At 51.2% G+C, this 23662-nt stretch overlaps 1 protein-coding gene across 4 annotated transcripts in view; it reads left to right on the top strand.

Moving 5' to 3' along the window:
• Nucleotides 1-23662, top strand: part of LOC119971592 (low choriolytic enzyme-like) — a 290266-nt gene that overhangs the window by 22278 nt on the left and 244326 nt on the right. For all 4 annotated transcript variants that reach the window (XM_038807370.1, XM_038807371.1, XM_038807369.1 and 1 more), the window contains exons 2-3: nucleotides 7845-7978; nucleotides 8057-8087. In XM_038807370.1, coding sequence (XP_038663298.1) covers nucleotides 7910-7978; nucleotides 8057-8087 — 100 coding nt within the window. In that variant the 5' untranslated portion in view covers nucleotides 7845-7909. The remainder of the gene's footprint in view (nucleotides 1-7844; nucleotides 7979-8056; nucleotides 8088-23662) is intronic.

Here is a 23662-nt window from a genome sequence, read left to right as displayed (position 1 = left end):
CACGATATTAGAGACCCACCTGGGGCTATATTGGAGCTCCCCACCGGAGCGATCCAAGCATGGTAAGTGCATCTTGAGGACGCTGATGCACCACTTAGTGACGCTCCTGGTTCCTGCATGGGCTTCGTTATAACAGGTCTTCATGTCGGTCTGGACCTCTGGAAGTGTGTCGTTAACCAAGAACTTGGCGGGTAACCATTGCTGCCCAAGAGAAAACCACTCACTCAAGGAAGTGCCTCAAAGGTGCCGGGAACTTACAAGTACACGAGGATGTATGCGTCGTGCATTCTGTCCAGGTATCAGCCGCAGACATGCTTGATGTGCAGCTGATGGTCGCACACAAACTGCACATTCAGTATGTGGAAGTCCTTCCAATTGATACTTCCAATTGATGAAGTGCACCCCCTTGATGAGCTTCCGTTCGTCGGGGTACATGTGTCCCATAGATCACCCCCTGAACCTGGGGCACAGTAGCAATGGCGGCAAATCCTGCTACCTGGACATTCTTGGTTGCCTGGTACAGAGTGAAGTTTAAATAGCCTACTGCCTGGGCACATAGAGCATCTGCCACAGCATGGATGCACTTATTTATGTGTGTCTGAGAGATCTGAGACAAGTCTCCGCTCGATCCCTGGAAAGACTCAGAGGTTCTCGTGATGGTGTCCAAGTTCATGGGCAGGTCACTAAATCCATTGGATGGCCTCTGTGGGAGAATGATGATGATCTGCATTGAGGAAAGAGCAAAGCTCCTGTCATCCTTTCTTAAAATAAATTTTGAGTACTTGAGTACCCAATTATTTTTTTTTCTGATTATGGGGCAACTTAGCACGGCCAATTCACCTACCCTGCACATCGTTTTGGGGTGTAAGGGTGGGACCCGCGCAGACACGAGGAGAATGTGCAAACTCCATACAGACAGTAACCGGGGTTGGGATAGAATCTGGATCCTCAGGGCTGTGAGGCAGCAGTGCTAACCACTGCGCCACCCTGTGCTCCCATCATCTTCAGAAATATGCCTGATTCTTGCCTGACAGATAGCTGAAAGTGTCCTGCCAATGAATAGGCTCATCATGGGGTTCAGAGACACTGAATAACCTCTCATCTGTTTCAGCCCCCCTGAGGCCTGGGGTCCTGGTGTTTTCCTTCAACTAACCTCTGAGGTAAGTCAGCCCCTCTATACTTTGTCAGTCCATAGCCTCTTCATCACTGAGAAGAGTGGCAGAAATGAGAAGCCTGAGTGTTAATGCATGGTGGGGGAGGGCGCAGTGCATGGCCTGTGCCAGCAGCTGCGTGTCTTTACTGAGGTGGGAGGATCATACCGCTCCCATTCTCACAGTCCACATAAATGAAGTGCCGATTGTGCACTGGGGTTTGTAGAGCATGGTGCCATGATATGCCAGAATGGATGATCTGCTGGTGAACAAAGTAATAAAGCTTCAGGGCGACAGTCACCTTGAAGGCCATCGGGAGCGGTGCCAGGTGTATCACCATCTGGCACAGGTGGCACACAGTCTCCCTGGTTAGCTCAAGTCAGGTGGCACTCACAGTCCGCCAGCTCTTCGAAGGACAGGCACTGACAGTATAAACATGGCCTGGTGCGCTGACTCCTTTGCATCTCCTCCTCGACCAGTTGGCTGGCCAGCAGTCACTGACTGGCCCCTGCTCATCTGGGACAGGCTTCCCTTGTGCAGGGTCCACCCCAAGCAAGCCCTGTGCCTCCAGCCTCCGTGTGTCGGCAACGGCAGCCACAGCCAGGTAGACATCGAGCATTGCTGGCTGTATGCTGAAATTCATTTTCTGACAAGAGACAAGTTAGCAAGATGAGTATTCCAAATTCAGCAGACTACATTTTAGCCTGAGTTGCACTTCAGCTTTACCCTTCACATATTGTCCCACCAAATCCATCCCACCCCTTAGCAATACCCCCAGTAATTGCCTTCCACACTGCACCCCTGTGCCATTAGTGAGTGCACCAGGGGGCCTCTATCCTCACTACCTGACCCTGTCAACAGGTGTACTGGTGGCTGCCACAACCTATGTCAGCGATATATTCTGCGGCCTCAGTGGGGTCTACTGCAGGTTTCCTCATGGAGTACATTGTGCGTTATCCCACCAGCGGGGTGGCACCTGGTTGTATGGCGGAGAGTCACCGTGTGCCACTAATCGCCTCCATGCTTAGAGACATGTCTGTGGTCAGGTTCTACAGATGGGAGTGAGGCAGGGAAGTGTGCGTCTGCTGGGAGCGTAGCTGCAGTATTATGTGGGTCCTGGCTGTGACACACAGGCTGTGACAACATGTCCGGGGGCAGGCTGGATAGAAGAAAGGATGCAGTGGGCCAGCTTGATGACAGCTGGTAGTCTTGTGGAGTGGGCTAACTGATTGTATAACTTTTGAGGCCTCTACCCTGAGGGGGCAGTGTGCCAGGAGGGTGCCAAAAGCCAGTGTCCTTTGTTTGGGGTGAGCTCTGCCATTCTCCTGGGGCAGCACGTCGTTTGAGTACCAGCACCTGGTGTGTCACTGATTGAACTTGGCCACGCCCATGACATTGATGGGTCAGCTGGCATCTGAGTTTGCAGAGATATGGCCTGGGTGGGCTTCAAAATGACCAGAGGCGTGTGAGCATTTGGAGGACACAGTGAGCAGTCAGCAGAGTGAGCAGGCAGGAGCCTGTAACTTGTACCAAATGGGTGCATTTAAAACAAATACTGTATCAATGGCGGCCTGAGGCAGGCCTCCTCAATCCTGAGGGGGTCACCCCGATACTGAGGTGACCCCAAATCCACGGAGCTGTCACCAAGTCGCTCCCTGCTACTTCCACAGCCCTGGCAGCCACCCCCAAGTGCTACAATTTTAAAAGTTTTTCAAACTTTGCTTACTTTCTCTCTCCCCCTCAACAGCTATGGTGTGTTTGTAAATATCTAGAGTAAATCGCGCACACGTGACTTTCACTCGTGAGGGACGGATCATCTTGGAGGTTTGGAGCACAGTGGGTCAAATGCACTAAGTGCATTTTATAATCTTTTTTGTGTCACAAGCAGGCTTACATTAACATTGCAATTAAGTTGGTATGAAATTTCTCCAGTCGCCACATTCCAGCGTTGGGACATTTACATGCATGCAAATGATGGCTTTGCATGCCCCGCTGGCATGGTGTGGGGTGCAACCTCGTTATCGCCACCAGGGAGGGACCGGAGCATAGCTCCTGAATCGGTGCTTGGCGCGGACCTCAATCTTTGCAGTGCGCCCGATTCTCCGCCCGATCACAGTTCGCATTTGCAGCGTTGCGAAGTGGAAAATCTTGTCCTATATTCTACTGTCAGAAGTGAATTGTGTCGAATTTGCACTCCCATGTGGGCCCTGGCCCCGCTGCCGCCTGATTCGCAGGGGCCGGGATTTGTGTTTAAGTGCCTGACAAGCTGGAGCAGTTGATAAACACTCCACTTACCACACACTGACATTCTAGCCAAGAAGATGACTGCACAAAGCACACTCCCCATTCCAATGCCCCCCCCCCCCCCCCCCCCCTCGGAGAGAGGGCTGTTGAACCCATGGGGGAGGCCGAGGAGAAAGCAGTGGCTCTGATGGAGGTCGGCATATGCCAAGCAAGCGAGAATGCAGTGCACGCAAATGTCCCTCTTACAAGTTAGTCACCTCCCTCTCACAGATGGCTCCTTCTGAAGATCTCACACTATGTCTTGTCTTGCAGGCTCTCCATCAGACGAAGTTTGGTTGTCCAAGGTCGCTGCTTCCCAGGGATATCCTAAGCATACCCCAGAACAGCATTCTGGGGAAGCGACCGAAGTTTCAACACTGCTGTCACCAGCACCATCTACCATTGCAGAGACTGTCATCTTGCTAGGCTCTGTTAGTGATCTTGCACCTGTGTCACCCTCTGGTGAGCACCATACACATGCTGCAGCACATTAGGTGGAGGCAAGGACTCCCCAGGGAGCTGATTGTCGGAAGATTGCCTGATCCCAGGGAACAGCTGTCATCCAGACAGGTGTTGTGCTTATGGAAAGTATGGTCCTATCACTGATACAGATGCAGTCGGACAGCTTGAAATTACAGGAGGGGGTGTCAGCAACTTTCCAGTGTCCACAGGTACAGTTGTAGGAGTTCAGCTGTCTTGAGGTGCAGGAGATGATGCCGACAATGCATGGTACCCATCCAAGCCTTAAAGGGTCGCGTCCACAGTGGAAGCCTGGGGCAAGATGTCAGAGCCATGTGTCAGAATGCCCAAGGCTTGGGCAGCACGGTGGCGCAGTGGGTTAGCACTGCGGCCTCACGGCACTGAGGTCCCAGGTACGATCCAGGCTCTGGGTCACTGTCCGTGTGGAGTTTGCACATTCTCCCCATGTTTGTGTGGGTTTTGCCCCCATAACCCAAAAATGTGCAAGCTCGGTGGATTGGCCACGCTAAATTGCCCCTTAATTGGGAAAATTGAAATGGGTACTCTAAATTTTAAAAAAAAGAATGTCCAAGGCTTGGACACACTGAATTGCCCATCGCTGAGGCACAAGACAGGAGGTCCAGTCACAGGCGGACATGTCCCAGTCTCAGTATCGTATTGCTAAGGGCATCGAGACCAAAGTTCTGACAAGGGTAGGTCTCCAGGACTGGCGGTGCCAGGTGATGTTGGCACCTCCAGAGGTCAATCCGGCCTCACCTCTGTCCCATGGAGTTGGAGTAACCTGAGGGCAAGCGAGCACCCTGAGGGTGGAGGAAGTGATGGGACCCATGCCAGTGCTGGAACACCTAAGCCCTTCTGAATCCTCCCTCCCCCCCCCCCCCCCCCCCCCACCTCCCCCCAACATGACACTGGCGCATCTCACGGGCAGCAGACTGAGCAGGAGGGCATGTTGCCACCTTTGATACCCAAATGTCAGCCGGGCTCATCCTGGTCCAGGCCTTCCAGTGGACAAACACAAAACATCACAGGGCGGAGAGCGAGACAAGCAGCAACCCACCTTCACTTTTGATGTGCTGTCTCAGGTCAATAGATCATTCTTAAATTTGCATGGGAGTGTTGGATAACTGATGATCAGGTGTTGAGGCGCACTATCGTACATAGTCATGATTGAACATTTTGCACCATAGTTTGACCTGCCTCTAACCTTTGTGCAACGGATGTGAAGGATGGGCTGGGTGTCGTGGGCCAGCCGGATGAGTGAGGCGGTGGAGGGGGAGGGGGTGGGTGTGCGGTGGGGGGAGTGGCAGGGCTCCCATAACACAAGGCCGTCCCACATGGTGACACTCTCACCAAGAAATGGCAGGGCATGGGGGAGGAAGTATGATCCTGCCTTGTTTGACAGCATCCCTCGTGAATGAGGACTATCCATTCATTATTTACCTGTGGTGATGTTGGTATGACCCTTGAAGGGGGAAGCAATAGTTGTGGTCGTCTGAAGGAGTGAAAGACTAGGAACAAAGTAGAGTGATGGACTGAAGGACAGGTAAGGTGGTGTAAAGCACTGAGGAAAAGGGAAGATGGAGTGAAGGACTGAGGGATAGGGAAGGGGTGAGAGGTTCGGGGATGGCGAATTCTGAGAGTCGGAGGTTGGGGTGGGGGATGGTTTTTGGAGAGGGGGCGAAGGGGTGATACTTATATGATAGCCTATTCAAATGGGGTACCCGACATTGCAAGGCGGAAATCCCGTTATGTTGTTGGCAGGGTTGGGGACAATTGCAACAGGAAATCCCTCCGACAATTTGGGACGCTGTGATATTTTATGAACTCCTGTCACCATTCACACCCACCGTGAACGTGAGCACAAAATCACAGCCTCTTTCTTAGAAGTAGTTTTTCAATGTCTATTTATTTGGACAAGATTAATACATGTTAGGTAAATTCAAGTATTTTCAATGGGACTTTCATAGGCTGTATTTTATTGACAGTTTTATGCAAATATAAGAGGGGGATTTTTCTCAAAGTGAATGTTCAATGCTTGATTGATTTTTTAAGTTTATGTGTATTTCAATGATTTCCTGGTGTTATTATATGGCTCATTGGTTTTGTGCCAAGTGGATATTGGAAGAGTGCTTCAAATGCTCAGCAGCTGTCAGGACATAAAATCTATGTCCGCCCATAAATACATTAATATCTCATTCTTCATATTGTAGAATGCAGAGGGATTTATCTACTGGACAATGGACTTGCATGCAACTGGACCCTTGCTCAGTTATTGACTGAGAAGTCTACTAAGAGGTTATTGACCTCTTTCATACCTTTTTAGGATGGAACCCTATGATGAATCACTGCATTGAAAACATGCTCAAGTTGATATACACCATTACAAATGGCAATTGAATTTAGCAAGAGATTATAAACTTGCTTGTCAATAGGTCCCAAAAAACACAGCCGGCTTCCCCAAAGTTCAGAAATTGGCTTGGGTTTCCTCCGGGTGCTCCGGTTTCCTCCCACAGTCCAAAGATGTGCGGGTTAGGTGGATTGGCCATGCTAAATTGCCCGTAGTGTAAGGTTAATGGGGGGATTGTTGGGTTACGGGTATACGGGTTACGTGGGTTTAAGTAGGGTGATCATTGCTCGGCACAACATCGAGGGCCGAAGGGCCTGTTCTGTGCTGTACTGTTCTATGTTCTATGGCTTATCTGACTTAGTTTCCATAGCTTTTAGGAACACACTAGCCTTCACCAAAATAGCAATGACAGAAACTTGAATTTGTAATAGGCATTCAATAGCAAATCTGACACCACTAAGTGAGTGTGCAGTTAAGACCGAAGAGAAAATTTTTTTTTTTTTATAAATGTAGATTACCCGATTATTTTTTCCAATTAAGGGGTAATTTAGCGTGGCCAATCTACCTACTCTGCACATTTTTGGATTGTGGGGGCGAAACCCACGCAGACACGGGGAGAATGTGCAAACTCCACACGGACAGTGACCCAGAGCCGGGATCGAACCTGGGACCTCAGCGCCGTGAGGCAGTTGTGCTAACCACTAGGCCACCGTGCTGCCCTAGACCGAAGAGAAATTTGATAGGCTAGGTTGTTTTCCTTGGAACAAAAAGGCTGAGGGAATTTGTGATAGAGATGAGGAACATAGATTGGGTGGATAGGAAGGATCTTATCCCCTTAGCAGAGAGGTCAATAACCAGGTGGGGGGATAGATTTAAGGATGGGGGCAGGAGGTTTAGAGGGGATTTGAAAAAAAGCTTTTTCACACAGAACTCAGAACTCACTGCCTGAAAGGATGATAGAGGCGGGAATGCTCACAACATTTAAGAAGTATTTAGATGAGCATTCAAAATGCCATAGCATGCAAGGCTATGCGTCAAGCCATGGAAAATGGGATTCAAGTATAATTGCTTGATGTCTGGCACACACGATGGGCTGACGTGCCTCTTTCCATGCTGTAAAACTCTATGACCTGCCACATTTCCTGACCTGATAAAAATAGTGATTGGTGGGAATCAAAGAATATAAAAATGTGACCCCTCACACCTACCATTACATCCCCCAACATGCTTGCTCAATGCCAGGTGATGAAATTTTAGCCCACTAACTTTGCTATTGAATTGTAAAGAACTACTTTTCGGATTTCTGTTCTGATAACCATTTTGAAGTGCAAATTTAATGATTCTTTAAACACATGAAAAACTCGCAAAATTTCAGCCAGTTATTAGAATAAACTAAAAATATTGCTTTGCATTTATATGTATTATAAATTATTTAGGTAATTTTTAAAGATATTGGGAACACAAATAAGCCATTGCAATTTTTCATTAAGTGGAGTATGTTAATTGTAGTAACTATGCTTGGAATAGCTAATGGCATTACATTTTTGAGGTTTTTATAATTCACATGTAATTCATTTGTTTAGAACAATCCCTCAGTCCCAAGCTTTCATACAAGTCAGCCGTACAGATAAAGGTGTAAAACTAGGGGATGGATTTCACCTTTGGAGTCAAATTAATCCTATCCTTGCTGGGCGTAACATGGAATAATCCAGTAATGGTAAGAGAATAACAAATCATCAGAATTATTTATTTATGTGTTTTATTATGTTTGTAATACAAATTTGTTTTAATGCAGGTGAATAATGCAACAGCAAAGACATTACAAGGTTTGTTTCTTGTGCAGAATATTGCTCCAGATAATTTTGGATTGAAGGTAAAATTTACTTAACACAGTGGCCAAGATTTTGTTCCCCCATTTGCCTTGAGTATAAATGGTGATGCAAAATCTTGTGAGAGCCAAAAAACGGTTGCATTTCCTGGAGTAATTGTCCCCGCCCCTGCCAATGATGTAATGGGGTTTCTGTCATGAAAGGTGAGGAACCCCATTTGGATGCTTTTAAATATCATTAGCAGACCTCCCTGCTATAACCTCCCACCATGCTGAAAAATCTGGCCCTAATGTGGCTTGTACTTCAAGGGTGGGGTGGGACGGGAAGTACTTGCACCCAGGATGTTGAGGAAGGTAACTGGGCTGCAGCTACAGTTGGGCAGGGGGACAGTGTTGATGGCGGAGTGTGGCGGAGAGGACAAAGTTCATTAATTGGAGTGGGGCTTGGGTGAGGCAGAGGCGCATCGGCCCATCTCGGAAAAGGAGGAATGGTTTGGGTTTCTCCCCTGAAGGGGGGGAAGGCTCAGCAATGATAGGGGAAGGAAGCCACTTTTGAAGTTGGCCCATCTTTCCCCCTGGGCCATGAGAACTTTGACAGGAAGCATGGTCTGGTGGGTTGGGTTCAATATACAAGGCCTGAAGATCCACAGGTATATGGTGATGATTGGTGGTGGTGGTGGGGGGGGGGGGGGGGGGGGGGGGGGTGGGATGAGCGGGGCAGTGAATGGGACGGGCAAAACAGATTACGACTGCCACGGAGTGGCGTGAAACTTGTCAATTTCTTTCTCTAAAGTGGCTAAAAATACAGCGGGAAAAGCAACACCAGCAGTCTGCATTCCTGTTTTCCCACTTGACACAACCAAAAGATGGGAGGATTCTATCCTCTGTCGATTTAGATAGTATCCACATCTATTTCTGCTGTCCAAACTAACCAATATCAGGACCATATCACAATATTGTGTTTTTTTTAAAAAGCTATTTATATTTTCTGGTTTCACAATAATTCCTATAAGTGATTTGCTGTCTTTGGTTTCCATTATCTGAAAGTAGAAAATTAACATAATGTGCAATAAATGTTATTCTGTATCAATTGTTGTCTTCCATTTCAAAAGAGGTTCAAACTGTACTGAAGTCAAAGAAACTATTGCATTCACAACTCCAAAAATTGTTGAAATAATTCAGCATGGATATTAAATGTAAATATAGTGAAAACAATATCTAACCTTCTGGTTGTAAAGAATACCTCAGATGTCAGAGGAGTAAGAACTTGCGATCATTATGTCACTCAGGATATAGTTTGGTTTAGACTGTTGGTGGGTTTGGCAGCAGAAATCGATCCAAATTAAGTTGAATAGTATTTTGAAATTTTTAGCCCTTTGGTAAAAAAAGCAGGTCAGGTTTTTTTAATGACCAGGAAGCAGGAATGACAAAGAATTTGTTTAACATAAGGAGTGCGATTTTAGGGCCACACTGCACCGGAAAAGCAACTCGCTGCGGTGCAGCGTGGCCGATAGAAGACGGTAGGCACCGCTTCCAGGGTCTAGCTGGTTCATAACATCTTGCGAGATCTAATGCAATCTCGTGAGATGTTGTTATGTATATTCCATCCATTGTGGGCAGGATCACTTTATAGTGAATTTGCACATTAAAACGAGACAGTTAGTCTCACTTTAATGTGCATATTCCCGAGGTACCGGAAGCAAGGGATCTCTCCTCTTTGCCTCCGTGACCTCCAGGGAGTGCAGTTCAGTCCTGGTCTCTGCAAATGAGGAGCAGGCGGAAGGGTGATCTCTCAGGTAGCCTCCATATGTATGCCCTTCATATGTATGCCCTTTGTGGACCCTAGCAGTGCCACCTCGGTGCCAGCCTGACACTATCAAGGTACCCAGGTGGCACTGCCAGCTGACAAGGGAACTGCCAGGATGCAAGGTTGACACTGCAAAACTGCCATTTTTTGCGCAGTGGTGATCGGGCTGGGGTGCCTTGGGAGATTGCGGGGGCCAGAGACCCCCCCCCCCCTCCCATAGTTGGTTGGGGGTTGTTTCGGGACCTCCAGAGATTGGGACGCCATTTAAAAATGGCATCCTGATCTCACGCTACACTGAGGAGTTCCAACCAGTTGAGTGCACAAAACGGGACTATGTGCAACCTCGACTGTGTGTTTCCCGCTGAGGTTCCCTATCTTGCGCGAATGTCATTTTACAGCGATGTGTTTCTTGGGAGTTTGTCACAAGCCGCAGAGGTGAGGATCCACTAGGCCCCATTTGGTTGGACTGTCACACTTGAGTTATTAAGTGTGACAGTCCAACCAAATGGGGCCTAGTGGATCCTCACCTCTGCGGCTTGTGACAAACTCCGCATTGCTGACCACTCTGTGTCAGCTACCTCGGCAACCTCCAAGATCTGTTCCTCAAAGGTCATGAGTATTCTTAGCCAGGATTATCCCTTCCAGGGACTAAGTTCCTACGGCGGCAGGAAAACCGAGGGCAACGACTCCAGCGTCAACGGGCCCCCAAGCTGAGGAATTCTCACCTGCCTCGGGGGCTAGGTGGACGGCGAAGAGGTTGGCACTGCTCCAGCCAGTTCGCGCATGTGCCAAAGGGCCGGCATGATCTCACGCATGCGCGGAACCGCCAGTGTGGTTCCGAGCATGCGCAGACCGTCCAGCGTATTTTGCCACATGCGCGGGGTGTTTTCTTCTCCATGCCAGTCATGGCGGAACCCTACAGGGGCTGGCACAGAAGGAAGGAGTGCCCCCACGGCACAGGCCCGCACGCAGATCGGTGGGCCCCGATCCCCGGCCTCAGTGCCACACCCCCCAAGGACCAGCACCAGGGAAGTACCTTGATGAGGTGCTGCGGGACATGTCATACTCTCATATGGGCATGGTCGAGGCACTGCAGAGCTTGGTCCAGTCACAGGTGGGCATTGCCGAGTCACTACGGGGTATGGCCCAATAACTGAGGAGCATCGGCGAGGGCATCGGCACCATGGTGCAGACATTGGGAAGCAGCCAGGGCTGGCAGATTCAGATGATGTAGAGGCAACCGGGGTTACAACCAGCCGCTCCTACATCTCGAGGCGAACCCCAGGACCCTATGGGCACCGACGAGGAGGAGGGGGTGCTGGGTGGCAATCCTGACCCATCCTATGGACTGGCAATGGTGACCACCAACTCCCAGAGTTCCACTCCTCTGATGAGGCCAGCACCCTGAACAGGGCGGCATGGTTGTGTATGTGTCGCCGACTGGTGTGCCGGGGCCATCCAGCCCAAGAGCCCCCAGAGGACGCCCGCCAGGGGCATCGAAGACCAAGGGCGTGGTAAGCAGCTCGCTGCCTCCATCAATGACGTGCATCCTGGGGATACACCTAGACATAGCGGTAGAGGAAGCAAGGCCAAGCACATCGAGGATTGTTGAGAGCGGGGTGGGAAGGGGTTTGGCGAGGGTAGGAGTGGGGGTAAGGAATGTAGTATACGTTGTGTGGGAGGGGCATTATGAGGTGTTGGGGCGGGGGAGGGTGGGGATAGTGGGATGGCACTATTGGGATAGTGGGGCAGTATTATACACTTATACGAGGGACATTAAAATACCCAAACCGCAACCAGTGCAATTCCTCTGGCTCTTTGTTCAGCGATGCGAGCGGACAGACCACCAATCCTATGCCCCATCTCCCAGACATGTTTGCCTCCCACCGCCCCCCACTGACACGCCATGTCCACGCACACCCGGTCATGGACATGTGCCCGGGGCTGGGGCCCATCCCTAGGGTGATTGAAGGTTGGCCGTTGCATCTATGGTGTTGCCTCCCACAGTGTTCAAGCATAGTGACCATGCATTAAAAATGAAAAAAATGAAAATCGCTTATTGTCACGAGTAGGCTTCAATGAAGTTACTGTGAAAAGCCCCAAGGGGTGATTGCGATGCTAGGCAATGAGCCCCACATGCTACATCATCCTCCCACCCACGGGGATCCACTTGGGATGTGTGAAGTAATCACTTAACCACAATTGCCAATTAGATAGATACATAGAAGAAAGGAGCAGGAGAAGGAATTTTGGCCCTTTGAGCCTGCTCCGTCATTTATCACGATCATGGCCGACCATCCAACTTAATCCTGCTTTCTCCTCATAATCTTTGATCCCATTCGCCCCAAGTGCTATATCTAGCCACCTGTTGAATATATTCAATGTTTTAGCATCAACTACTTCCTGTGATAATGAATTCCACAGGCTCACCACTCTTTGGGTGAAGAAATTGGCCCTGTATAATTTCTCCCAAATTTGGGGCAGCAGGGTAGCATGGTGGTTAGCATAAATGCTTCACAGTCTCCTCATCTCTGTCCGAAATGGTTTCTCCTAAATCCTGAGGCTGTGACCCCTGATTCTGGACCCACTGACAATCGGGAACATCTTGCCTGCATCTACCCTGTCTAGTCCTGTTAGAATTTTATAAGTCTCTAAGAGAGCGCCCTCATTTTTCTGAACTACAGTGAGAATAATCCTAACCTAGTCAATCTCTCCTCATTTGACAGTTCCGCCATCCCTGGAATCAGTCTGGTAAACCTTTGCTGCACTCTCGAGAGAGAAAGAACATCCTTCCTCATAAAAGGAGACCAAAACTGCACACAATATTCCAGGTGTGACCTCACTAAGGCCCTGTATAATTGCAACAACACATACCTGCTCCTGTACTCGAAACCTCTCGCAATGAAGGCCAACATACCATTAGCCTTCTTTACTGCCTGCTGCACCTGAATGCTTACCTTCAGTGACTGGTGCACAAGACACATCCAGGTCCCACTGCACACTCCCCTCTCCCAATTTACAACCTATTCAGGTAGTGATCTTCCTTCCTGTTTTTGCTTCCAAAGTGAATAACCTCACACTTATCCAAATTATACTGCATCTGCCATCGATTTGCCCACTCACCCAACCTATCAGATCATGCTCTTGGATCTCTGCATCCTCGTCACAGTTCACCCTCCCACCCAACCTGGTATCATCTGCAAAGTTTGTGATGTTATATTTTGTTCCCTCATCCAAATCATTAATATATATTGTGAATAGCTGGGGTCCCAGCACCGATCCCTGTGGCACCCCACGAGTTACTGCCTGCCAGTTTGAAAAGGACCCATTAATCCCGACCCTTTGTTTCCTCTCTGCCAATCAGTTGTCTAGCCACCTCAATACACTTCCCCCAATCCCATGAGCTTTGTCTTGCACAATCATCTCTTATCCGGGACTTTGTCAAACACCTTCTGAAAGCCCAAGCATACCACATTGGCTGGCTCTCCCTTGTCAACTGCACTGGGTCCATCTTCAAAGAATTCCAACAGATTTGTCAAGCATGATTTCCCCTTTATATATCCATGCTGACTCTGACTGATCCTGCCACTGCTTTCTAAATATTCCGCTATAAAATCCTTGATAATGGATTCTAGAATTTTCCCTACTACCAATGTTTGGCTTACTGGTCTATAATTCCCTGTGTTCTCTCTCGCTCCCTTTTCCACTATATCCATTTCCACTATAGATTCACTATTTCGAGAGCCACTTCCTTAAGCACTCCAAGATGCAGATTATCAGGCCCTGGGGATTTATCCGCCTTCAATCCCATCAATTTTCCCAGCACCATTTCTCTACTAATATTGATCTCCCTCAGTTCTTCCCTCTCACTAAACCTTTCATTCTCCAACATTTCTGGGGTCTGATTTGTGTCCTCTTTTGTGAAGACAGAACCAAAGGATGTTGCAATTGCTCAGCCATTTCATTGCCCCTTAGAACATAGAACATAGAACAGTACAGCACAGAACAGGCCCTTCGGCCCTCAATGTTGTGCCGAGCCATGATCACCCTACTCAACCCACGTATCCACCCTATACCCGTAACCCAACAACCCCCCCCTTAACCTTACTTTTTTTTTATTAGGACACTACGGGCAATTTAGCATGGCCAATCCACCTAACCCGCACATCTTTGGACTGTGGGAGGAAACCGGAGCACCCGGAGGAAACCCACGCACACAGGGGGAGGACGTGCAGACTCCACACAGACAGTGACCCAGCCGGGAATCGAACCTGGGACCCTGGAGCTGTGAAGCATTTATGCTAACCACCATGCTACCCTGCTGCCCCTAAAATCCTTGATAATGGATTCTAGAATTTTCCCTACTGCCCCTTATTATACATTCCCTCGTTTCTGTCTTTAGGGGGTTTACATTTTGTCTTTACCAATCTCTTTCTCTTCACATATCTACAGAAACTCTTAGTGTCAGTCTTTATGTTCCATGCAAGCTTACTGTATTTTCCCCTTCTCAATCAATCCCTTCGTCCTTCTTTGCTGAATTCTAAACTGCTCCCAATCCTCAGACTTATTATTTTTCTTGACCAATCTGTATGCTTCTTCCTTGGGTTGGATACTATTTCTAATTTCCTTTGTAAACCATGGATTGGCCCTCTTACCCATTTTGCTTTTGTGCAAGACAGGAATGAACAGTTGCTGCAGTTCCCCCATTTGTTCCTTGAATGTTTGCTATTGCCTATCCACTGTCATCCCTTTAAGTAACTCGCCCCAATCTATTAAGGCCAACTCACATTTCATATCTTCATAGTTCCCTTTATTAAGATTCAGCACCCCAGTCTCCGACTCAACTACTTTACTCTCCACCTTGGTAAAATATTCTATCATGTTATGGTTGCTCATCCCCAAAGAGTCTCGTGCAGCCAGATTGGCAATAATTCCCTTCCCATTACACAGTACCCAGTCTAAGATGGTCTGCTCTCTAGTTGGTTCCTCCACATATTGGTCAAGAAAACTGTCCCATATACACCCCAGGAATTCCTCCTCTACAGCATTGTGACTAATTTGATTTGTGCAATCTATGTGCAGATTAAAATCACCCATGATCACCGATATTCCCTTATTACATGCAAACCTTCAGCCACAAAGCCAGAGGCATTGGCGGTCAGTGGGAGTTTTGGGTGGTCAGTGGGGCAGGCAGGCAGGGGATAGGTTTGCACCCGATACGGGAACACATGGTCCAGGGTTGGCATGACAGACCAGCATATGTCCGACCCCTCCCCAGTCCACTGCCCCGCAGGGACCCCCCCAACCCGAAACCCACAGCCCCCATGGTGGTCTAACCCCCGGGCTGTATTCTCCCTGTTGCTCCCTCCACTCCCACCCACGGGAACAGGGGCAGCATGAACAGTGCCCCCAGGCTCACTGCATGTGAGGAAAGATGGCTGCTCACCTCCTCGGCTCCCCGCAGCATCCATCCAGCAGATTCCAGTGTTTCAAAAGGAGTACTAATCGGCCAGTGTGACCCCTTACTGGGGAGGCCGCTGAATCATGGGAGGCCGTTGGATATTGGGTGGCTCCCTTTAATTGTATGGAAATAGGGCTTATATGATGATTATTGATTTCTCGCCATATCACGGTGGGATCCCGATTTCGCCTACGGGAGTGGGCCACTTGCATCGCAAACAGTGTGACGCCTGGCACAGTTATCATTTCCCACCTATCCCGCTATTCACAACCTCATTTTGCTCGAAGGAGGGCATGACGATGCTGGAGAACCGCACCCAAAGTCTGCCCATGGCAGTAACTATTTACAATTCACAGTCCCCATTGGACAACTAACATGCCGGTTCCTGCACGGGCCAGCTGTTATACTCAATCTTACATCCCCCAACTAAGTGGGCCTCCCGCACTACTGCAGAAGCTCCTACTCCATGAGCCACATAGGAGATTGATTATGGTTTCCCCATGGGCCCCTTGGGGATTATGACAACCCTCCCTCCCTCAAGTCTGAATGTTTCCCCTTTGTAACCATCTGATGAGGCCTTCTGTGCCTCTTCACCTGAGTCTGTGCTTCTGCCTGTGGCAGGCCTGGGTCAGATGGCATGTAATAGTTTGTCGACCATCTTTTCCGAGGCGACCTGTGGAGGACTATTTCTGGGATCTGTGACCCGGACATGGCATCGTCCATCTGTGTAAACTCCTCTGTGTCCATTTCTGAGGCAAAGTCATATTCATCTTGGTGATTCAGGCATTGAGCCAAGGTTGGGTGCACAGCCTGGCTAAGAATTAGTTCCTGGCGTGGCGGAGATATCGACGTCCCTGGTCAGGCATCCTCAAGAGCGAGCTTCTCGCTTCTTTAGGCGGTCCACGTGTTTAAGTAGGATTTTCCCTTGGACCTTAATGTGTTTTCTCTACTATGACTCTATAATCTACAATAATCTTGCTGGAGCTCTACATTCCCACCTAGGTCAGGGAAAGCTAGGCTTAACGGGGTCATGACGCAGAGGCCCATCAGCAGCTCAGCTGGTGCCGCCCCGTTTTAACAGGCAACGTAGTCCTGCAATTAAAAAGAAATCTTCCCGTCGCATATCCAGGGGTCTGCTTCAGCTGGGCCATTAGATGGAATCTACGTAGATGCACATTCCCTTTATCTTGCCCAGGTCTTCCTGGAATACTTCTGGATATTTGTCGAGGACCTCATGCACATCTGGAAAATCTGCTGCCAATCAAAATGGAGGACTCGTAGCCAATCACTGCCCGACAGGTTAGACCCCGGCCCCTGCTCCATGATTAAAGGTAGCCTGACTGTTTGCTTGCCTTTGTGTCTGGCAAGGTTAGTGGCAAAATCCGTATACGAAGTCGGCGAGAGGTTTGCTGACCAATGATGGACAGGACAGCTCCCGTGTCCATCTCCAACACCAAGGGGTGTTCATTCACCTCTAATGTGACCTGAATTGGTGCCACCTTCGGGGTTGTGATGCAATTTAGCTGCATCATAGTGTCTTCCTCGGGTCTTCCAGGGCACATGGAAAGCCCTCGCTCACAGTAACCTAACTGCCTTGTCTGGGTGGTGCCCTCTTTCTGACAATTCTGGCCACCCTAACTACCACGTGTTCTCCACCCACATGTCTGGCAATGCAATGGGAATTGCTCCTCTTGTCTGTAGCGGCTCCAAAATAGTGAGCCCAACTTCAGTGCTACACCTTTGATTGTTGATTGGGAGGTGACCTGGCCATTCGGACACTTCACTGCAATATTGTTGAAGTCCAATATGGAGGTCGGGTCACGCTGTGGATGGCATAGTCCATGGACCCTTGAAGTTCCTGTACTCCTTTCTCCACATTTTTGCAAGACAGTGCAAACTCAATGGCCCGCTGCAAATCCAATATGAGCTCCACCAACAGCTTCTTTGCGGGGCCATGTTGTTGATTCCACATACAACCCGATTCCTCAACATTTTAGCTACGGATGGCCCAAACTCGCAGCGCTCTGCAGCTATCAGAGGCGGATCAAGAATCAGCCACAGACTCTGCTGGAGTTCTCACAGCTATGTTGAACCAGCACCATTGATTAATAACTGATGAGTTTGAATCATAATGGTCAGACACTAGTGCAACTAACTCATCAAATGACTTGGGGCAGGATTCTCCGATAATCGGCGCGATGGCCGGGACCTGGCGCCAAAACCGGTGCGGATCACTCTGGCGTCTGGCCAACCCAAACGGCACAAATTTTCCAGCCCGGAATGGGCTAGTAGCGGTGTGACGCCATTCGCGACGGCGCCACCTGCTGCAGACGTGCGGCGTCATTGATGCCAGGCGGCGGACAGCACAAAATATGTTCCCCCCCCCCCCCCGGAGATCCGACAAGATGGCTGCCCGCCGCACAGCCCCAAGGTTCCAGGAGCATGACAACGAGGCGCTCCTGGACACAGTAGAGTGGAGGAGAGAGGCCCTGTACATCGGACATGGCCGCAGGGTTTCCCCACGCCTCAGCCGGCGCCTTTGGAGGGAGGTTGCAGAGGCCGTCAGCGCTGTGGCTGTAACACCAAGGACAGGTGCACAATGACACAAGAAGGTGAATGACCTCGTCGGGGCAACTAGGGTGAGTACCCCCCCCTCCGATGTGCGGCACACCCCCAGGTGCAACCAACCTGAACACTAACCCTAATGTGCGGCACACCTATGCCAATATACGCACAACAGCTGGCCTGCATGTATATCCCTGCCCAACGCATGAGAAGTCTTTGGCAGGTAGGATCAAGGATAACCCTAAAGCTTTCTCTAGGTATGCCAGGAATAAAAGAATGACTAGGGTAAGAGTAGGGCCAGTCAAGGACAGTAGTGGGAAGTTTTGCGTGAAGTCCGAAGAGATAGAAGAGGTGCTAAATTAGTATTTTTCATCTGTATCCACACAGGAAAAGGACAAAGTTGTCGAGGAGAATATTGATTTTCAGGCTACTAGACTAGTAGGGTTTGTGCTTCATAAGGAGGAGGTGTTAGCGATTCTGGAAAGTGTGAAAATAGATAAGTCCCCGGGGCCGGATGGGATTTATCCTAGGAATCTCTGGGAAGCTAGGGAGGAGATTGCTGAGCCTTTGGCTTTGATCTTTAAGTCATCTTTGTCTACAGGAATAGTGCCAGAAGACTGGAGGATAGCAAATATTGTCCCCTTGTTCAAGAAGGGGAGTAGAGATAACCCCGGTAACTATAGACCAGTGAGCCTTACTTCTGTTGTGGGAATAGTCTTAGAAAGGTTTATAAGAGATAGGATGTATAATCATCTGGAAAGGAATAATTTGATTAGAGATAGTCAACATGGTTTTGTGAAGGGTAGGTCATGCCTCACGAATCATTGAATTCTTCGAGAAGGTGACCAAACAGGTGGATGAGGGTAAAGCAGTTGATGTGGTGTATATGGTTTCAGTAAAGCGTTTGATAAGGTTCCCCACGGTAGGCTATTGCGGAAAATACAGAGGCATGGGATTCTGGGTGATTTAGCAGTTTGGATCAGTAATTGGCTAGCTGACAGAAGACAAAGGGTGGTGGTTGATGGGAAATGTTCTGACTGGTGTCCAGTTACTAGTGGTGTACCACAAGGATCTGTTTTGGGGCCGCTGTTGTTTGTCATTTTTATAAATGACCTGGAGGAGGGCGTAGAAGGATGGGTGAGTAAATTTGCAGATGACACTAACGTCGGTGGAGTTGTAGACAGTGAGGAAGGATGTTACAAATTACAGAAGGACATAGATAAGCTGCAGAGCTGGGCTGACAGGTGGCAAATAGAGTTTAATGCAGAAAAGTGTGAGGTGATTCATTTTGGAAGGAATAACAGGAAGACAGAATACTGGGCTAATGGTAAGATTCTTGGTAGTGTGGACGAGCAAAGAGATCTCAGTGTCCATGTCCATAGATCCCTGAAAGTTGCCACCCAGGTTGAGAGGGTTGTTAAGAAGGCGTACGGTGTGTTAGCTTTTATTGGTAGAGGAATTGAGTTTCGGAGCCATGAGGTCATATTGCAGTTGTACAAAACTCTGGTGCGGCCGCATTTGGAGTATTGCGTGCAGTTCTGGTCGCCACATTGTAGGAAGGATGTGGAAGCATTGGAAAGGGTACAGAGGAGATTTACAAGGATGTTGCCTGGCATGGAGGGAAGATCTTACGAGGAAAGGCTGAAGAACTTCAGGCTGTTTTCATTAGAGAAAAGAAGGTTAAGAGGTGACTTAATTGAGGCATACAAGATGATCAGAGGATTAGATTGGGTGGACATTGAGAGCCTTTTTCCTCGGAAGGTGATGTCCAGCACGAGGGGACATAGCTTTAAATTGAGGGGAGATAGATATAGGACGGATGTCAAAGGTAGGTTTTTTACTCAGAGAGTAGTAAGGGTGAGGAATGCCCTGCCTGCAACAGTAGTGGACTCACCAACACTAAACGCATTCAAATGGTCATTGGATAGGTATATGGACGATAAGGGAATAGTGTAGAGGGACTTTAGAGGGGTTTCACAGGACGGCGCAACATCGAGGGCCGAAGGGCCTGTACTGCGCTGTAATGTTCTATGTTCTATGTTCTAACACTGTTGCCCTTTATCCCTGCCACCCCCCCCCCCCCCCCACTTGAGAAGCGCGCACACAACAACAGGGAGCATGAGAGGACCGGAGGGGGCACAGCTGATGAGAGACCACTCACTGTTCCTGAACAGAGGGCCCTGGAACTGGCAGGCGGACCCGAGGACTGGGAGTTTGCCAATGCAGAGGTCGGGGGGGGGCACCAAGTGAGACCACCCCCCCCCCACGGCCCGTCCCCATTCCCCCCATATCTCCTCACCCCCATATCCCTCCTCCCCCATATCCCCCTCCCCCATAAGCCCCTTCACCAAAATCCCTCTCCCCCATTTCCCCCGATCACCGCCTGTGTGGCTAACCATGCATGCTGTATTGAGTATTGCAGGACCAAATGTCGAGGCACCCAGATGCCGACCGCCCACAGGACACCCCAGGGCGGCCATGGGACAGGGACAGGGACAGGCCCAGCCCCCTCCGGCATGCGATGCCCCAGGACGGCCACTAGACTGGGACAGGCCCGGAGCAACACGGAGACGATGCCCCCGTCTCGTGTGAGTGCGGCAACGCAGGCGTGTGACACCCAGTGACGAGGGGGGCAGCTACAGGCCCCCGTTGCAGCCGAGCCAGGACACCACTACCCAGGACAGCCCTACTCAGGACAGCCCTACCCAGGACTCCCCTGCCCAGGACAGCCCTACCCGGAACACCACCATCCAGGACACCCTTACCCGGGGCATGACACACATGACACCGAAAGGCAGGACAGTGACACACAGAAGACGGGTGGACACGAACCGCCATCCCAGGGGACCATGAATTCTGGGTCGGACGAGGCTCACGACACAACGCCATTGCTGTCTCCAACACCCTCCACCATCGCAGAGACACTCACCTAGTGATGAGGCTTCTGGTACACTCACTGGTGCGCACAACACAGCCGTACCGGTAGAGCAGGTAGAGGTAGGAGCAGCAGAGGGGCCGGGAGGATGGAGGGCAAACATCTGCCGCCCAGACGGGTCCCGGGTTCCTGGAGTTACCACACCCAGCCATAGACCTGATGCAGTCACCGAACCAGGGACGATCGAAGGGGGTGACAGCCGGCTTGTGGCAGCTGCAGTCGCAGGTGGAAGAGTGAGGGGCGTCCAGGAGCTGGGAGTGGAGCCAGTCATGCGTGCCACCCAGGCCGAAACCGCACGGGTGGCGTCCGCGGTGGAGGCAATGGGGGTGACGGGGTCAGACATGGGGAGCAATAAGCAAGGCCGGGGCTTTCCATGCAGGCAGCGTCTGTGGCCCAGGACATGGCTGCCCTCTCACAGGAAGCCATGAGCCAGAGCCAGTGGGGAAAGGCAGAGGCGCTCAACACCGTGGCCCTGTCTCAGCAGACAATGGCCCAGTCTCAGCAGGCAATGGCCCAGTCTCAGCAGGCCATGGCTGAGAGCATCGGCACCATTGCCCATGTGCTGCCTGGCGTTGCCCAGACACAGACAGGGATGGCCAACTCCCTGACTTCCATGGCTGCAAACCTGCAGACCCTTGTCGATACCAGGGCGGGCCTCCAGGACTGGCAGTGCCAGGTGTTGGGGGGGGGGCGTTGGATGGCCGGTCCGTTCGCCCCCCCCCGACCCATGTAGAGGCCCGGGGGCATCGGGCACCCCGAGGGAGGAAGAGGTGCTGGGGCCCGTCCCGGGTCCCCCTGTAGGGGAGGTCCTGGACCACAGCGGCACCTCGGACTACCCTCCTTCCGTCCCAGGTGCAGCTGGTGGGCAAAGGGCAGGACAGGCTGGCAGCTCGCCATCCCAGTCGCCCGAGCCGCAGCCTGGCCCATCTAGGCCGGGCCGCTCCTAGGAAACGGCCGCCAAAGGGATCCCGAGTCACAGGGCAGGAATCACAGGAGTCCACCTCCAGCTCTGCTGTACCGTCTGGGGAACCACGTAGTGAAAGGGCCCGTAAGGCCTAACAATTAGATACTGAGTAAGTTGGCATGGGTGCAGGGCACAGACAAGTTATAGGGGCTAGGGCACGTGTTTGTCATTAAAATCACTTTCACACATACTAATCTGCCTTTGTGCTCTGTCCAAAGCGTGCGGGCGTGTGGTATGAGGTAAGCGCCAGTGTGTGTGTGAGGGGTGGTATTATGTCGGCCTCAGGTTAGTGTGCCCCCCCCTCCCACCGGGTCGCCCTCGCCATCCCCCTGGGCAGAGGAAAGGACCGTGCGCTGCAGTGTCACGGCCGCATTCAGAGATGGTCCGGGTGGAGGGTGGTACTGTGGCCATGGGTCAGACATTGTCCAATGATGTAGAGCCAGGAGCTCATCGCAGAGCGGGTCGTCATCATCCTCCATGGCCTGCAATAGACACGCTTCCAATGGCGACCATGTGAGCCCGGCCTGTTGTGCCGCAGGTGGATGTGCAATGGAGGAGTGGTGTGCATACGGGTGGGGTGGGGGTGGTTGGTGGTGGGTGGGTAGCGGGGGTTGAGGGTGTTGGTGGTGGGTGGGTGTGGGGGGTGAGGGTGGTCGATGGGTGCCATGGTATGCGGTCTGTGCCCATACTCAGCGATTCTCACGCCCCACTAGTCAGTGAACCGGACGGCTATCAGCCTGTCCTGTGCCCGCTGGCCCAGCCGGTAATGGTGGGCAGCCTCCCGCCCATGTCCAGCTCGCCTGTCCTGACCATTGCCCCCATCCTCCTCATCTGGGGAGGACTGCGCCTCTTCCCGCTGCTCCTCAACTCCCCTCTCCTCTGCCTGCGGAACATCGCCCCTCTGCTGGGCGATGTTGTGCAGGACGCAGCACACCACAATGATGTGGCCGACCCTATCTGGCGGGTACTGGAGGGCCCCTCCAGAGCGGTCCAGGCACCTGAAACACATTTTTAGCAGGCCAAAGCACCTCTCTATCACCCCGGTCGCTGCATGGGCATCATTGTAGTTGTTTCCCACATCAGTCTGTGGCCTCTGTATAGCTGACATCAGCCACGACCGCAACGGGTAACCTCTGTCACCCAGCAACCAGCCACTCGGCCGGGGCTGGCGTCCCTCGAACATGCCGGGGATGTAAGACTGCGCCAATACGTATGAGTCATGTACACTTCCCGGGTACCGGGCACAGACATGCAGGATCATCATGCGGTGGTCGCAGCCCACCTGAATGTTCATGGAATAGGTCCCCCTCCTATTGGTGAACATGGACCTGTTATCTGCAGATGGCCGCAGGGCGATGTGCATCCCATCGATCGCGCCCTGGACCATGGGAAACCTAGCCACGGCAGCGAAGCCCGCTGCCCGGGCATCCTGGCTGGCCCGGTCCATAGGGAACTGGATGTAGTGCTACAGTTCCCCGGCTCATCCGGAGTCTCCTCCTGCATGCCCGGTCCGTGAGGTCCTGGTACGACGAGCGAGGCCGGTACACACGGGGCCTCCTTGGGCGTCTCTGTCGCCGCAGTGCAACCACCTCCTCCTCCTCCTCGTCCTGTCGGGCGGACTGCCCTCCAGCCTGGGCGGCTGCCACCTGCCCCTCTGCGGCATGCTCCTCTACGGCAGCCTGCGCCGCCCCCCTGGCACGCTCCTCCTCCTCCTCCCCCAGGGCAACATGTAGAAGTGCGGCTGCCGCCATGCCGGTCAACATTGCTGGCTGATCAGCAAACATAATGGCCTTCAGGGTGTCGGGGTGCGGGGGGGGGGGGGGGGGGGGGGGGGGGGGGGG

The sequence above is a fragment of the Scyliorhinus canicula genome, chromosome 9, assembly GCF_902713615.1.
Source record: "Scyliorhinus canicula chromosome 9, sScyCan1.1, whole genome shotgun sequence".
Lineage (NCBI taxonomy): Eukaryota > Metazoa > Chordata > Chondrichthyes > Carcharhiniformes > Scyliorhinidae > Scyliorhinus > Scyliorhinus canicula.
Note: the sequence above shows the minus strand (reverse complement) of the source record. Positions and strands in the feature narration are given on the sequence as shown.